Here is an 18,176-nt window from a genome sequence, read left to right on the forward strand (position 1 = left end):
GCACATCTGGATATTTCTTGTCAGAAGTACAACAGTCGCCCAATGGTAGAACTTGCTAAGTGCTGAAAGTTCAAGGATGGTCCAAATTCATATGGAGATTGCTACGTAAGGAATACAGACTGGACCGAGCCTTCTTTTAAGGAGGGTTGGGCTCAGTGCACTCGATCTAACTACTTCGTCACACAATTGAATGGGGCAAGCTGCGATGAGCTGCGATGCGTAAAAAAATTCGATTGTTGTCGAAAAAAGACGGCTAATTTCTTGGCAAAATGACTTCCTTATATTTTAAGCGACTCGTTACAAATTATTACGTGTAGTGTCATGTAGTCGTGATGTGAAAATGCAAAATAAAGCACAAAGTTAATAAAAGATTTCATTTATGCTCAAATTCTTTCTAAACACACACGATTTTTAAAAAATCACATATGCGTTAAAAGTATTCGTAACGAATGGAATGGAGGATCTAGAATAAGTGAAAATAAATTTCTGTTTCTCATTATTGCAAGTATTTACACTTAAAAACAGTTTAGAGGTAAGTCAATTGGTAAGATTTCATATTTTTCTCATTTTATAACCATTAGTGTTGTTTTGAAGATATTTTGAAATCTAAATTGAGGAGTTACACTGTTGGTTACAAATTTCTAAGGAATATTTAAGACTAAAATACTCCAAATAGGATTCGCTCCAAAGTATTTTAAAATGGAAATATATTTCACTGACCGCCCCTGGATTTGCTACTGGAGTTTTGGCCTAACACCTGGATCAGCTAATGACTTTGCAACTGCTTACACGTATGATGGTTTTTAGCTTTTGGGGAGGACGGAACCATAAAATGTTTTAAAAATACAGATCCTCTGAACGACTAGAAACATAGTGATTGGCCTCGACTATTGATAGCTTTGTTCACTTAAAAAAGACGTAATTTTTTTATAGAAGCATATTTTTTACTGTTCAAAAGGTTATTTTTATCATGCATAATGAAATTGAAGAAACTACAATTGATCTTAACTTTCAAAAAAAAAAATTAAATTGTTTTATTTCATTTTATGTAATTTTATTTGGTAAACAAATGACGGTTTACTTAAAAATGGAGATTAGTCAACATTTTTTGTCAGCAAGTCAAATTTCTCAAATAGTTTATGCAACTCTGTGTTGTTGTTTTTTAATCATTTATAGATAGAAAAAAAACTAACAAACATATGTACACGGAAATTTCAGCATCATGAACACTGAAAATTAATTTATATTTAGGGGAAAATTACAGTTGTATCTCTATAATTAGTCCATCATTCGAAGAGAGATTGGATGAGCGGCAGTTTGTAATCATGGTTATTGTTTTAATCTGGTAAGTCTTTAAATTGGGCATTTAATAAATATCGTAACAAGCATAGACGTTATGATATCCGCAATTCTAAGAAAAATGTGACGCAAACTGATTTAATAAATATCATTGTCGAAAAAACCAGTAATATTTCACAATATTTGTACTCACAACAAGAATGTAATGGCAAAAAAACGAATATTTATGTTTCCATTACTAGCGGCGGAACATCGATGCTTTGGGGTGGGGGGGGTCTAAATTCCAACATTCATATGTATAAATCAATAAACACACATTTGATTTTTATAGAAACTAGTAAAGTAAAACATCCATATATGAATAATACCCCCCCTCCTCCATATCGATGTCTCGCCGTCCTTGGTTTCTTTCTCTTAGCATTTAGGGTACTGCATTACTATTGACATATACTAAGTTCTTTTTTTGTCATATATTAAAACATTTTCTCTTTGGTCTTTAATGGGTAAGGGGGGGGGGAAGAGATTCAGATAATTGCGGAGAAAGTCCACGATGCGTGATAAAATGTATTTGTCGACGACCCTTACTTATATATTTATCATCGAAATGTCTGTATATTACAAAAGATTATTATTAATTCACCATGTTCGTGTTGATGTTTTAAGAACGCTGTATTTTCATCCATCTTTTCTTTTCATTGAACAGAAGTTCAGCTGTAAGTATGTTATGTCACATTTGAGCCAAACGTCTTACGATAGTATGATATAAAACTTTCAGTAAGAAAAACATAAAATTTCTAAGGTGCATTCCCCCCTCTCTTTCTTTAGGGGGAGGGGGAGCAATTGTGAACTTCGATAAATCTCGGCGGAAATAGAACAATTCCTCCATTTTTTGGCGTCACCCGATAATTAAAGCCGTGATTGATATAATAGCCGCTCCAGTTAATTTAGAACCCTATGAATTTGACCCATGATTTGACAATTAATTTGAAAGGATTATGATATTTCCTATAATGATTGCTTTGCACTTTTATGGTAAAAAATATAACATGGAATGTAGTAAATATTTCTAAAAAATTATTTAGATTTTTATCAGATTTTTGGAAAATTTTTCAGGTTTAGTTGATTTCATTTTTTCTTAGAAATCCAATTTTTTTTATCAAAGCTTTCCTTGACAAATTTCCTTTAAAGTGGAATTTCTGTTAACAGGAAATATGCAAAATACTCGTGGTTGTGACTTGTGATTTTGACAAGTGACATGTAAAGGAGGAAGCGACGCTGCGACAGACGAGCGAAATTAGTGTTGCTAAGACGCGTGCAATGCATAGCAGTTTTTGGGGTTTTTTTCTGGGCCATCGTATGGTTTTGGTTTTTATTTATTAATAATTGACAAAATGTACAGACAAAGTGGAATTATCGTCAGTTTTACGGTGCTAGCTTTTGACTACTATAGCTTTGCTGAGAACAAGAAGGAAGCAATTATCTTAAAGCGAAAGTCGTTGAATATTCTACGAATTTATGATGATAACAACAGTGAAATATTGAATCAAAAAACAGAGGTATTGATGAAAGTTGTAGAAAAAGAAATTTGGCTTTAATCATCTATTCCTTTTGTTGTATTCTGCAATAATAATGCTGATTTTTTAATAGAACCTTATTCATATTTCATAAGAAATTTGCCGTGCTACATGCCCGGCTACGTAAGACTTCAAATTTTGAAGTGTGACCCTAGTCGTATCCCTAACTTTACATTATTACTATATTCTATTACTTTAGTTTTTGAAACATGAAATGTTGAATCAATTTTGAGTGAGAAAATACCTATTGTACCCTGAAATAAAATAGAAATGAGTGGAGATTCACTGGAAATGATCAGTTTTACAAGTATTTGCAAATTTTATATTCCTTTTCACTTTTTTCCTTTTCACTTTTGTCTAATGCTTCTCTTTAGATTGATGCTTATCCTAAAAGCAAAAAAGAAATAAGAGAACTGTACTATTTAATGATGCAAGATGGCCACAGCAAAAATATCTTGTATGATATCATTGTTATTGGCAACAGTGATGATAAACTAGCATATTGCAGTAATATTGTAAAATTGTTTGATTATTATATAGAGTGGAGGTATTGTTGCTGATCATAGGGTGAAGGAAGTCTGTGAGAAGGGCTATACTGGTGATGGTGTTACTGTCGCTGTGGTTGATGGAGGACTAAGGTATACGCACATGGAGTTTGCAGGACGATATGTAAGTTATAAACTGCTATCAGAGCCTCTCATAGGCTTTTTCATTTGTGTCAGACATTTATTGAAGATCTTTTGATATTAATATATGGAAGGTGTTAGAATGTGTTAAACTATGTTATCCTTAGCAAATTGTTCTTGTTTCTATGTTGCAGTTGGAATGAGAATTAAGCTAGTATTCAATGTCTTGTGATCATAATTAGCCGATGAAATAACTCAAACCTGTTTTTTAATATTTTAATCTTACACAACAGGATCCCTCATTAAGTCGTGACTATGTAAACAACAATCTCGAACCAAACAAAACAGATGAGTATGTATCACAAGCGATTTTTTGTCAGTGAGCTGTTTTGCATAGCTCATACATATTAAATGTATAATACATACACATAATTTTTTATGCATCTGAGTAAGCTTTTGTTCACAAAGCATGATTGTGCAAAGCCTTTATGTTTTACCCTTAATTGTTTAAATTGACAAACATTAAACAAAGGGTATAAATAGGACATTTGTCTTTCAAGATTGATACCTATGAATTCTTTCCTGCATTTTTTATGAGCTCTGTTTATGAATTTAAAAGGCAAGCCTAATTTTCACAATGTAGCATACTATAGCAAATCTCCCATACTATATCACCAGAAAGAGGTGAAAGAAAGAGAGAAAATTATATCACCATACATCACCATACTATATCACCAGAAAGAGTCCGCAAACGAGGTAGACCGAGAAAGAGATGGATGGATGCTGTGAACAGTGATATGAAGGCGATGGGTATAACGAGAGATATGGCGAGAGATAGAGACGTGTGGCGTAGAAAAATTCATGGACCGGTCAACCCCCCTGGCGGGGATTAATAATGGCCGGTATATAAATGTTGTTTGTTGTTTGTTGTATATCACCAATATTTAAATGAGAGAATCAAGCAAAACATCCTTAAAGTGCACACCCCAAGCATCAACCTTTGTAGGACCTAAGCAATGCCTAAACAAGCAGTGAGAAAGTGTAGTCTTAGATGCCTGATAAGTAGTAAGTTGTTTACCGACATGCATGCTTTTGTTTTGCAACATTTCCATTTCATTTTAGATCTAACTATATGTTATGTGGTCACTATTCTCCATGGTAAATATTCTCTCAGTTTAAGACAGTATTTTAAGTTTTTCATCTCAACAAAATCTCTGTTCAAAATGCAGTATCAAAGTTAGTGCTTCATCGTAAAATATGGGGTTTGTCATGTTTGCTTTTGTCAAATAGTCTGACTGGGTGCTAGCCGTTAACATGCCACTGTAGAGATTATACGAACTGTGTTGGTATTATTATAAATATGGCAGTGCTGATACTATAGAAGTATTATAAATATAACAGTGCTGAAACTATAGAATTATTATAGATATAACAGTGCTGATACTATAGAATTTTTATAGATATGGCAGTGTTGATACTATAGAATTATTATAGATATGGCAGTGTTGATACTATAGAAGTATTATAGATATGACAGTGCTGATACTATAGAATTTTTATAGATATGGCAGTGTTGATACTATAGAATTTTTATAGATATGGCAGTGTTGATACTATAGAATTATTATAGATATGGCAGTGCTGATACTATAGAATTATTATAGATATGGCAGTGTTGGTACTATAGAATTATTATAGATATGCAGTGTTGATACTATAGAATTATTATAAATATGGCAGTGCTGATACTATAGAATTATTATAAATATGGCAGTGTTGATACTATGGAATTATTATAGATATGACAGTGTTGATACTATAGAATTATTATAAATATGACTGTGCTGACACTATAGAATTATTATAAATATGGCAGTGTTGATACTATAGAATTATTATAGATATGGCAGTGCTGATACTATAGAATTATTATAGATATGGCAGTGTTGGTACTATAGAATTATTATAGATATGCAGTGTTGATACTATAGAATTATTATAAATATGACTGTGCTGACACTATAGAATTATTATAAATATGGCAGTGTTGATACTATAGAATTATTATAGATATGGCAGTGCTGATACTATAGAATTATTATAGATATGGCAGTGTTGGTACTATAGAATTATTATAGATATGCAGTGTTGATACTATAGAATTATTATAAATATGGCAGTGCTGATACTATAGAATTATTATAAATATGGCAGTGTTGATACTATGGAATTATTATAGATATGACAGTGTTGATACTATAGAATTATTATAAATATGACTGTGCTGACACTATAGAATTATTATAAATATGGCAGTGTTGATACTATAGAATTATTATAGATATGGCAGTGTTGATACTATAGAATTATTATAGATATGGCAGTGTTGATACTATAGAAGTATTATAGATATGACTGTGCTGACACTATAGAATTATTATAGATATGTCTGTGCTGACACAATAGAATTATAAATATGGCAGTGTTGATACTATAGAATTATTATAGATATGGCAGTGTTGATACTATAGAATTATTATAGATATGGCAGTGCTGATACTATAGAATTATTATAGATATGGCAGTGTTGATACTATAGAATTATTATAGATATGGCAGTGTTGATACTATAGAATTATTATAGATATGGCAGTGTTGATACTATAGAAGTATTATAGATATGGCAGTGTTGATACTATAGAAGTATTATAGATATGACTGTGCTGACACTATAGAATTATTATAGATATGGCAGTGTTGATACTATAGAATTATTATAGATATGGCAGTGTTGATACTATAGAATTATTATAGATATGGCAGTGTTGCTACTATAGAAGTATTATAGATATGGCAGTGTTGATACTATAGAATTATTATAGATATGGCAGTGTTGATACTATAGAATTATTATAGATATGGCAGTGTTGATACTATAGAATTATTATAGATATGGCAGTGCTGATACTATAGAATTATTATAGATATGGCAGTGTTGGTACTATAGAATTATTATAGATATGGCAGTGTTCATACTATAGAATTATTATAAATATGGCAGTGCTGATACTATAGAATTATTATAAATATGGCAGTGTTGATACTATGGAATTATTATAGATATGACAGTGTTGATACTATAGAATTATTATAAATATGACTGTGCTGACACTATAGAATTATTATAAATATGGCAGTGTTGATACTATAGAATTATTATAGATATGGCAGTGTTGATACTATAGAATTATTATAGATATGGCAGTGTTGATACTATAGAAGTATTATAGATATGACTGTGCTGACATTATAGAATTATTATAGATATGTCTGTGCTGACACAATAGAATTATAAATATGGCAGTGTTGATACTATAGAATTATTATAGATATGGCAGTGTTGATACTATAGAATTATTATAGATATGGCAGTGCTGATACTATAGAATTATTATAGATATGGCAGTGTTGATACTATAGAATTATTATAGATATGGCAGTGTTGATACTATAGAATTATTATAGATATGGCAGTGTTGATACTATAGAAGTATTATAGATATGGCAGTGTTGATACTATAGAAGTATTATAGATATGACTGTGCTGACACTATAGAATTATTATAGATATGGCAGTGTTGATACTATAGAATTATTATAGATATGGCAGTGTTGATACTATAGAATTATTATAGATATGGCAGTGTTGCTACTATAGAAGTATTATAGATATGGCAGTGTTGATACTATAGAATTATTATAGATATGGCAGTGTTGATACTATAGAATTATTATAGATATGGCAGTGTTGCTACTATAGAAGTATTATAGATATGGCAGTGTTGATACTATAGAATTTTTATAGATATGGCAGTGTTGATACTATAGAATTATTATAGATATGGCAGTGTTGATACTATAGAATTATTATAGATATGGTACTAAATGTGCTGTTGCTGTTGTAGACTGGTTATAACCAGAGACGTAGCAAGCTTGCCAGTTTGGTCCTGCTATGCAAATTTTATTCTTTTCACTCATTGTAAGAACAATAGATTTCAATAAAAATAAACAACGATAACTTCCTAAAATTTTCATTGCAGAACTAAGACTTGCCGTCTGGGTACGTAACTGGTTATAACTCTACTGGTGTTATTATAGACATGGTACTAGTTTTTCTGGTGTTATAGACTGGCATGGTTAAAACTGTGGTAGTGTTGTAGACATGGTACTAACTGTGTTTTGGTTACTAAACATTGTTATAACCGTTGTGATGTTTTTATAGACATGGTACAAACTGTGCTGATGTTATCGCTGGAGCTGCCAACAATGGTATCTGTGGTGTTGGTATCGCTTACAAAGCCAAGATTGCCGGTAAAATGCCTCTACAAATTAAACGTATCACACCTGTATGAATTTTTGTAAGAGTCACGTGATAATTTTTTTTATTTTCTGGCTGGCCAACGTACGTAGCAGGTCGTTTGTTTACAAAATGTTTCATTTTTGTTTTCAAGGAATTCAGTTAACATCGTCTGGTATTCCTGAAGACTCGGTTCTTGCTCGAGCAATGTTTCCGTTTGATGGTCACGGAATTGATGTTTTTTCCTGCAGTTGGGGTCCACCTGACGTAGGCTTTAAAGTGCAGGGCCCAGGGCCTTTAACACGGCGTGCTTTCTTAAATGGCGTAATAAAGGTAACATTTACGTACAGGGTTTGGCTTGAGTGCAGTTTAGCGGACAATGGTAGCCATTTTGCGTTGAACATGAACACTGTGGCCATGTATGACTGTAAATGGTGGCCAGGCGGAGTATTAAAAATAAAAAAACACTGACATCTACACGACTGTACAACAAAACATTCCATTTCACTCTTTACTAGCTTAAAATGAAATGATGTAATTGAGTGAAAAAGTAAAAACAACGTAATAAAATGTTAGCTTGAGAGCTGGAGATGGCGTTAGGGTTAATTTAGGGTTTTTAACTTTTGAGATAAATCTCAGTCATAAACTTATCTAGCTTTGAATTTACCACTTTTTTCATTTTGTGAGCCAGCGTTATTTTTGCTGAGTACGACACAAGGTGCCCGCTAAATTGCACTTGTGCCAAGGTTTTGTCGTTCTGTAACTATTTGATGAATAGACGAGTGCCACTTTATCTCAACCATCTTTTACCTCGACGACCATTTGACAAAGTATAAGATTAAACACAATCAGAAGAAATACGTTGTGTTATAAACAAGATAAATTGAGAATTGCAATATTTCGGTTTTATTTCCACAAAATCGTCATCCTGGTAGAAATCTCAACTAAGATCTTATAAGGATCTTAGTAAGATCTTATACGTATAATTCTATGCAGGATCCTATTAGGATCTTTCATAAGATCTTACCTTAGGATCTGATAAGATCTTACATGATCTTCCTTAAGATTTCTACCAGGGCAGACAGAATGACATGTAGCTACCAGCTGGCTGTTAGTTATTCCCATTATTAGCTAGAAGGTGTCAAATTACATTAAGATGAAAGGTTATGGATAGTTGTATATGGTAATTATTCCAGAAGATAAATGATGTTTTGATTTATTACCTTCATCTGAAAATTGGAGTTGGAACAAATGAATAAGACTCCTCACATTTGATTTCTGTTGTTGATGGCAAAGAATGTCACTAAACCGAATTAAGTGCTGGCTAAATGTGTGTATCTCGAACTGATTTACATAAACCACGGCGAAATTCTAATACGCTCTTGAGAACGCAGGACCCATTTAAAGCAAAGATCTCATTAAGTTACTCTTCAGACAAGTAATTAGGATGTGTACCACTTTGCCAAAGACCTCCAATCAATAATTCCTGTATACTTGTTATCTGACATATGTCAATATCAGAGGCGAAACTAGAACACTAATTGGGGTAAATATTCATCGTGAAATTAAAATCGCAAACAAAAGAAATCAGCAGGGCAGAGCTGAATTTATGAATATATACCCCCCTAATTAACGTTCTAAAAAGTTGATTTGATTGGTGAGCACGGAGAATTTTTAAAACTGTGTAATGTAAATGTATAATATGGGATCTATAAAATTGAACATACGTAAAAAAATATAAACATACTAACTTTTCCTACATATAGGGACGAAATGGTCGCGGATCGCTGTATGTTTTCTCAGCTGGAAATGGAGTTTTCTTTGGCGACAACTGTGCTTTTAATGGTTTTGTAAACAATATTCACACAATTGGTGTTGCTGCTCTGGACAAAAACGGAAAACCAATGCTCAGTTCTGAGCCATGTAGTGCTGTTATGACGGCTGCTTTCGCCGATAATCTGGTAGGTTTTTTATCTTGTCACAAATGATGTGCCGCATATTACTCAAGCTATGTCCTTTTTTCATTTTCCAATTTTTACGGCTTCTGATTGGTTATGCATGGATATGTGTTATAAATGTGTGCACTATAAGCTTCTTATTCTAAGGAAACTGCATCCGCTTCAAATGACCAAGCATGCTCTTCATCTTTTGGTCAAACATCTGGTGCAGCGGCTGTGGTCTCTGGAATAATAGCTCTTGGTCTGCAAGCTAGGTATACTTTGACCCAGATTTTTGTAGATATATTCATGTTTTGAAACGGGGTTTTTTATAGTTATGTTTCGAAGAAACTTGGGCCTGTTTCAAACGTCGAACTTTAAATACACCGAACGCATTAAAGACAAAAGAAAATGGGATGAACTTCCTTATTATCTTTTGTTTTAAATGCGTTTGATTCATATAAAGTTCGACGGTTGAACTAGGCTTTAGTTATTTAGCTGCCCTTTGGAAAGATCCTATCATTGGGTTGGCTGCTTGGATTAGCCGTAACTTTACTGCAACATGCACCAATAAATATGTTGCATTTTTAATATAGCGTATGACCATCCCAATTTGAACAAAACGTTCCATTTCACTTCTTTAGAAAGTCACTTACATGGCGTGCTGTGCATCATCTCATAAGGAAATCAAGCAAAATGGACGTCATTGATAAATCTGTTTTACCAATTTTAAATAAAGCTGGTTTTCAAGGTACCATTACTTTTCACTAAGATTTTACAAAAGATTCTGCCTTTTTGTACGTGTTGATAGTCTGCAAGCGTAGGGGTGTTTTTTATTGGCAAGCTTTCCTTCCATACAAAAGTAATGATCGTATTTAAGTGTTTAAAGTGCATTTTGCCTTGGTAAATATATCTTAATGATTGCTGATGGCTTTGATAAAATTGCTCGACAAGTCATGTCGAATGATCTGATTACTTCAGTATGTTCTTGCTGAAAATGTTCTTAATTTGTTGTAAACAAACGCAATTTATGATTTTATACTATTCGTGTTGGAAACTACGCCACTTAATTGTGTTGTTTAATGTCATGTAAAGATTCGGGCTATGTCAAAAATATAAATCAAATCTTTCAAAATGTAGAGCATTGTGTGATTTGGAAATTGAACTTCTGTTGATAATAGACCATTAAGTAACATAGAAATTGAACATCTATGGATAGTAGAACATTATATAACTTTGAAATGAAACATCCATGTACCATTATGTAACATAAGAAAGAAACATTTACAGATAGTGGTGTGATCAAAGCATTGCAAATGACATGCATGAAGCCAAGCAAATTGAATAGACATATAAGTAAAAAGATGAAAGTATAAAATAGGATATAGACCAGATAATGCGTAACTAACGGATGGGTTACGTTAACCTGTACTAATCTATATAGCGTTATAAAAAATGAAATAAAAGATGAGTGATACTTCATATATAGTCGAGCATTTATTTACACAACAGATTTTTTTGTTACATAGAAAAGTATTATTGCTTTAAATAGAGCAAATACCATGTTGAATGGTCAAATACTAACGTAATAGTTCTTAAACGAACTGTGTAAAACCAGAACACTAATCCAACAATTCTAAAAAGAAATGTTTTTAAAGATAAAAGACACTATGCATTTTGGCAGACTACTCATGAGATGTCAACGTCTGCTAAACGAGAGCTTTGAAATTATGCGATATTTATAATATGACCAAAAGTCAACGTCGTCTCCAAAGTGAGAGATGACTCTTATAACAGAGATAAATTGAAAACATAATCCTTTTGTCTGCAGAGGACGGGGTTAGTCAACTTAATTAATACAGTCGTCATGACGCGTAATTGAAATAACGAGCGACATTTTTAGCAACTCTAAAATCATGATCAGAATATGAATTTGCACTGTGAGTGCTGCTCAAAAGATGTTTTCCGATTGCTGATTCGCATAACGCTAAATTGTCACTCTTACAATCACGTTTTGGTTGTAGTCTTAAAAGAACTGTTTCATTTCTGATAGAAGCTGGTACATGCATGTTGCTTAGCTCTATCATTCAGCCTTTGAGAAGTTCTTTCCACACAGCGAGCTTCACATTCACATTTGCACTCGTAAGCTACATTGCTTCACATAAGCACAGGCAGAAACTCTTTTTGGGTGGGTTTGAACAGTTTTTTTTGAAAATATAAAGACAACTTTGCCGGCAATAAACAAACTCTCAGTAATATTTTCAATTCTAAAAAGCAGTTCTTTTAGAATTGCTAGTTTAGTGTTCTTCTTCTCGTGTTCGAATGCTATGTCGTAAACAGTTTTTTAAGAATTATTACGTAAGTATTTGACCATTCACCATGGTATTTGCTGTTCTTAAAGCAATTCTTAAATTTGTTACCACGACAAAGTCTCTATTTTATTATTTAAAAAAAATAGTACCTGTGACTGTCAGTATAGTATTGCATAAGATGGAAATAGAACGTCTATATATAATGAAGTATTGCATGACATTGAAATTGAACATATGTATCTATAAGTAGTACAGTTTTTTGTAACCTTGATAGACTTACAGGAGCGCTCAGTAAGTTATTGGACACCCAGCTCTTTACGAATTCATACTGCCTGCTGAAAGTTGTAGAATGGCAACAGCAACGTATTTTAGTACAGAATATTAAGTGATACGTTTGTGCGCTGATAAATCTCGGTTACCTGGTTTTGTTTGAAAGAAATATTATTGGGGTTTATGGTCTGCAAAATCGATAGTCCTTTTGCCGAATAGGGATGCAATCCCATACACCCAATTTCGATAATTTACAGAATGTTTGGTGGACAGTTGAACAAGCACTTTAAACATATCTTTGCGCTTTACGCTTATGATTTGTTAAAGAAAACTGAACGCATTTGCTACAACTATCCCACTGTTACTGATTATTAAATTCTTTGAAGTCGATTCCCGATCGTATTGAAGTCGTTCATGCTACAGGACGGCATACCAAGTAGCAGGTACTCATTACATCTGAAAAGGGTTGTTGTATGTCATGCTATTTACAACTTAGTAATTTGCATAAATGCACACGGCTATCGTAAATAGCTCATAAATGGTGTTGTAGAGCGTATTCCAATGAATACGACGGAAAAGTGTCACGTCAACTTTTCTATACTACAAATAGTTGTTGTGATCAGTTCAAATCCCAAGGCAAAATGTTTTCGAAATACTAAGTGTTCGATTACTTTTGAGCGCACATGTATAATCTGACTGCAACGTAGTCTATAATGTCTGAATGTATGACTAATTGACATATCTAATAATATACCTTGAGATATTTCTGCACTGTGATTGCTTTATTGCAATGCAGTTTAACTGTAATTGTACTGTGAAAATGTGTAATTGCACTGTAAAAAAGCTGTAATTGCACTTTAGAAAAGCTGTAATTGTTCTGTTGAAAAGCTGTAATTGCACTGTGGAAAAGCTGTAATTTTTCTGTAGAAAAGCTGTAATTGTTCTGTAGAAAAGCTGTAATTGTTCTGTGGAAAAGCTGTAATTGTTCTGTTGAAAAGCTGTAATTGTTCTGTGGAAAATCAGTAATTGCACTGTAGAAAAGCTGTAATTGCACTGTAGAAAAGCTGTAATTTTTCTGTAGAAAAGCTGTAATTGTTCTGTGGAAAAGCTGTAATTGCACTGTAGAAAAGCTGTAATTGTTCTGTAAAAAAGCTGTAATTGTTCTGTGGAAAAGCTGTAATTGTTCTGTTGAAAAGCTGTAATTGCACTGTAGAAAAGCTGTAATTTTTCTGTAGAAAAGCTGTAATTGTTCTGTTGCTTACATTGCTTGTCTATTCCGTCATTGTTGACATAGTGACAAAGTCGCTTCACGTAGCTCGCGCCTTCTTGTACCATTGCACGCCGGCTTAACTCTACATCGGTTGCTTAAAAATTGGCAATGCAAAAATTTCCCCTGTGAAATGAAAATAAAAAAGAATGCACTTCCCACCAGAGACACTTTAGTGGGGAAAAAATCTTCTAAACGGCAAAAATATTCTTGTCTGACGGAAAATTTTGAGTGATTTTAGATTCAAGCCAGCGGCATTGTGGACGGCGATCAGGATGAATTGTCCAATAGTCTGCCTGATGGTGCGTCACACGTAATACCTTAAGTGATGAATCTCTTATTTTCTAAAAAATGACGCAGTCTGATGTGTGGAGGTTGAACTCACGGGTTACAAAAATTGAAACTAATACCGCAAAAATAATACGTTTGCGGCAACACATGACTATTGTAAACAAGAGGCGCTCTCTAGCGAATGAGCTCGAAGCCTTAGAGGATAAAGCTATTTTTCCATCTAAAGCTGATACTGCTTACCAAGCATAGAGTAGAGCTGTGAATCGTCACATAGTATATAGATTTTCAGATGATGTAGCTACCTTTTAGTCAAATCTGGTTGCTGAGCTTACTGTGCACTGCAGTTAAAAACGATTTAGTTACGATGTTATGCAAACGTAGAGCTTAAAACATGTTGATAAGAAATTGCTAGGCAAGATTGGTTCAATTCAACGTCCTGATACTTTTTCAGGTCGTATTGTACCTCTTGTACACTTTTGTCTAACCTTGCCAAATTTGTCCAATGAAGTAACTTTCACACAGCGAATATTCAGAAAAAGCAGGATGTTCTATAATTTGTACCACAAACATGCTTTTAGTGGCAAGAAATAATGCCACTCAAATGGACCATCCCCCCTGATATCATCCAGTTCAACAAGACATGCCTCTTAATGCTTTTGCCAAGTTGTCTTAACATCGTAGAGAGGTTATGTAGCCAGTTTTTAAAAGGGCTTTTGTGTCCCTTTGTTCAGAAAAATTACCGATCACTATCAACTTGTTTAATGATGACTTTCAAGCTTAATTCAACAATATAAAGACTTTGAAGAAAATTAGTCAATGAGCCAACTAGAGCTGAGGCACATGTGCTCGGAGAGAACATATGCATGTGTACCAAGTATTCTTGGCGAAATGACAGTGTGCCTCCACTGCGATATTTTTATGCAGGAGACCATAGCGATGCAACGAACCATAGTTTCCAAGGCTACCATCTCATGGTCAATAGCACCACCAGGGGAACCAGGAACTTAAGTAAATTCCATGGTGAGCTTTCTTGGGCATTATATCTATAATCTGATAATTGACGTAAACAATCGACTTAGTTATTTCCAAGCATGGAAATTCTTCCAATTTGTGCATGAATGAATCAAACTTACTTCTGATCCTGAAATTTTGAGTATTGTCAAAAGTTTTGAACTTGAGTTGTTTCAGGGACACCCTCCCTACAGTTTTTGGTCAAATTGGTCAATGCCAATTTAAAGCATCAGTGAAGGAAGTGACTGAAGTTTAAATATCTCAAGTTCTTGCTACGATTGTTGCTATATTGTTCCCTCATACCATGTATTGTTTAAGTTTATCACACCAATCTTTGTGAGATCTAAAAGATGGCCTTTTTCGTATGATTCTTAACCTGAAACATCTGTTTTTACTTTTGTTGCAGATCACCATTACAAAATGGTGATCACGCTGTGATCTATCATTAAACTAGTGACACTTAATTGTTGCGTAGCCTTGATGAATTTAAGAGACGCCTGTCACTCCTTGCCAATGATACCTGTTGGTAAAAAATTGCAAATTTCTGCTGTAAGTGCGTTGTTTTATTGATATAATGGTCATTTTAGTGTTCTTAGGAAAATCACAAAACTATTTGAACCAGTCCACACAACATCCTGGAAAAAAGGACATGATTCTCCGGTTATACTGATGATTTCTATTTGCAGGGCAATGCCTATACTAATTGTGCTTGTAATGTTACGACTACTGTTCACTTATTGTCAAAATTGGGGTTGTTTCTACACCCAAAGAAATACAACCGCAGTTTAGCGAAATGCCCCGGAGACCTTCAGTAGATTTAGTGTCTCTGTTCATAGTTTGCTCTGTTTCCTGATCGCAAGCTAATGATGCAAAGGGTGCTGTGCTTGTCATTGCATAGTCCACTGTCCTTTTACACACATGTTTTCGTGGAAAAAAAAAGGTGGGAGTTCTTTAGCTCTTTTATTTATAGCCAGTAAATAGAGAGCTATCCGAAGCAAAACTATTTTATTGTCTCTAACGTTTCATTAAAAATCTTTTCGCTTCTACGCTATGTACATATATCATCCTGAACGTTACAACGTTTCCCCATTGTATGATGAGTAAGATAAATAGAAAGGCATTCAATGACAAGTTAAAACTCGCCCGAATTTTCTATATATTATTGTATAAACATAACTTATGGAATGATTCTTATGTTCCCTACAGCTATTAGATAACTTTTACATCTGATGAATATTCGAGCCAAATAATAACTTTAAGAGCCGGACCTATTTATCACGGAGCAATACTCTTACCTTTTAATAATGGCTATATATACTTTACAACTGCTCACATTGTATTATGGGAATTCTTATTCTTTTTTTATGTATGTTAATTCGGACGTAAAGCATGTGATCCAACCCCATCAAATATTGTCGAGTTCAATGCGATTTTCCTGTAATTTTTTCTTTAAGCGATTTACTTAAGAATCGTGAGACTAACAGAAAAAAACACCGAAATAAGTCGCATTGTTACAGAGTTATCATTTATATTTCAAATCTAGATTTACAGAACAGAGAAAGTTTCCAATAAAATATCTATAAAAGGTTATATTTCCAGTCATCTGCATGTTTCTAAAATATTGACATTAGCATATTATAAAAACTAGCTAAGCAGGAGTCTTTTTCAAGCAAGAAAACGAAGAGAAATGTGTCGTCGACCATATAAATCTATAGTTCGTAAACAAAACGTGTTTCACTTATGACGTCATAACTTATTATCATGGCCACTTGAAAAGTTCATACATTAGGTCCGTATTCAGCGGTAAACTTAACTAACTTCTACTCAACAGAAAATACTTATTCATGTATCAAATTGCTTCAAAAACTGTGGATTTTCATCAAATCGGAAAAAAGAGGGGAGAAAAATTCGTTCCATAAACACTTTAATGGTAGATGTACCAACAAATATCTCAGGTGGTAAATCCGGGAACGTTAGCGACGTTTAAGTTCCGAATGATAAATATGAATGGGCTCTTTTTGAAACATTCTTTGCAAACTATTTATTTTAGGAGTAGTTGATTGATGTTGGAATTATGACTTAAGGTTAGCACTAATATGACGTTAGTGTGATGAGTTGTACCTCTTCTATAGACACAGTTTCTTTTTCCTTTTCAATATTTTGCCAAACTGCAAAAGTAAATATCCCTCGTCAAAAACCTTGGGACGGGTTTCTTTGTTTCCATTCTTTGTATTGCTGAGCCAGTTTTATTTCGAACTACAGTAATATAGGATGCACAGTGTCCAAATTTGTGCAATAGATTACATATTGTTGTTGAGCCAGTTTAGGATTTTAAAGTGAGACCCAGAGCAACAGACTTTGGTGATTGTATCCGTCCATGTGAAAGCAAGTAAATTATACATTCTGCCCAATCAAATTGACATAAGTTGAGCTCTTTCCTTTTCAGCTACTTCCACGAAGATGCCAGATGGTGGAACTTTTTCCTCACTTGATAAAAAAGGTTGTCTGTATATCTTTTGAGGCACGAATATTATGATATAAATACTATTCACTGTCAGCTTGCTGAACTGTCAATTCTCGATATCTAGAGTTACCAAGGAAACCGTTTTGTCAGGATATGTACACAAGTACACCAGAAACCAAAAACCATTTCCAGCCGACAATTTAAAAAAGCAAAGCAACAAATAAAGTCCGGAAAACAAGTCATCTTTCAAAACAACATCCTAAAGTCGAAAATTAGCAGTTTTATTTTGCGTCTTGTATTAATACATACTTTGTGACTATGGGGAATTTTCAGAAGTCAAACAGATAGACGTGAGCGCTGAAACATCGTGTTGTATTATTGTTTTATTGGTATTGGTCTCCTTGTGCCACTATCTGCAGTACTTCAGACCAGCGGTACTCATTCTTATATATAATCCGCCATATTATTGTTTTGTAGTGTTTTAAGTTGTGTTTTAAAGTTAAATAAAGCCAGAGAATGGTAAATTACAACAATTTATTTAACTTTATTTAAATTCTTCAATATGGAAACGATATTGAAACCGCAACGTCTCGACTTGGACCCAAATTCGCCGTCAGCCGCGAAAGAGTGGAAACATTGGCTCCGAACGTTCAACAACTTCATTCAAGAATGCGGCGATAAAGCCCCAAACAAACACCGTACTCTCATCAATTATGTCACGAGTCGAACCACACCCTACCACTTGATAGGCAATGGCCAAGTAGAACG

At 33.7% G+C, this 18,176-nt stretch overlaps 1 protein-coding gene across 1 annotated transcript; it reads left to right on the forward strand.

Annotated features, from left to right (window-relative positions):
* Positions 1–2,690: 2,690 nt before the first annotated feature.
* LOC124436030 (neuroendocrine convertase 1-like) lies at positions 2,691–17,496 on the forward strand. Its single transcript, XM_046985955.1, has 10 exons — positions 2,691–2,855; positions 3,268–3,330; positions 3,414–3,542; positions 3,793–3,851; positions 7,782–7,870; positions 8,011–8,189; positions 9,623–9,817; positions 9,962–10,068; positions 10,438–10,544; positions 17,391–17,496. The coding sequence occupies exons 1-10, from the start codon at positions 2,691–2,693 to the stop codon at positions 17,462–17,464; spliced, it is 1,167 nt and encodes a 388-aa protein (XP_046841911.1). The 3' UTR covers positions 17,465–17,496.
* The last annotated feature ends 680 nt before the right edge of the window (positions 17,497–18,176 follow it).

Source organism: Xenia sp. Carnegie-2017, unplaced genomic scaffold (genome assembly GCF_021976095.1).
Source record: "Xenia sp. Carnegie-2017 unplaced genomic scaffold, XeniaSp_v1 HiC_scaffold_16, whole genome shotgun sequence".
Lineage (NCBI taxonomy): Eukaryota > Metazoa > Cnidaria > Anthozoa > Malacalcyonacea > Xeniidae > Xenia > Xenia sp. Carnegie-2017.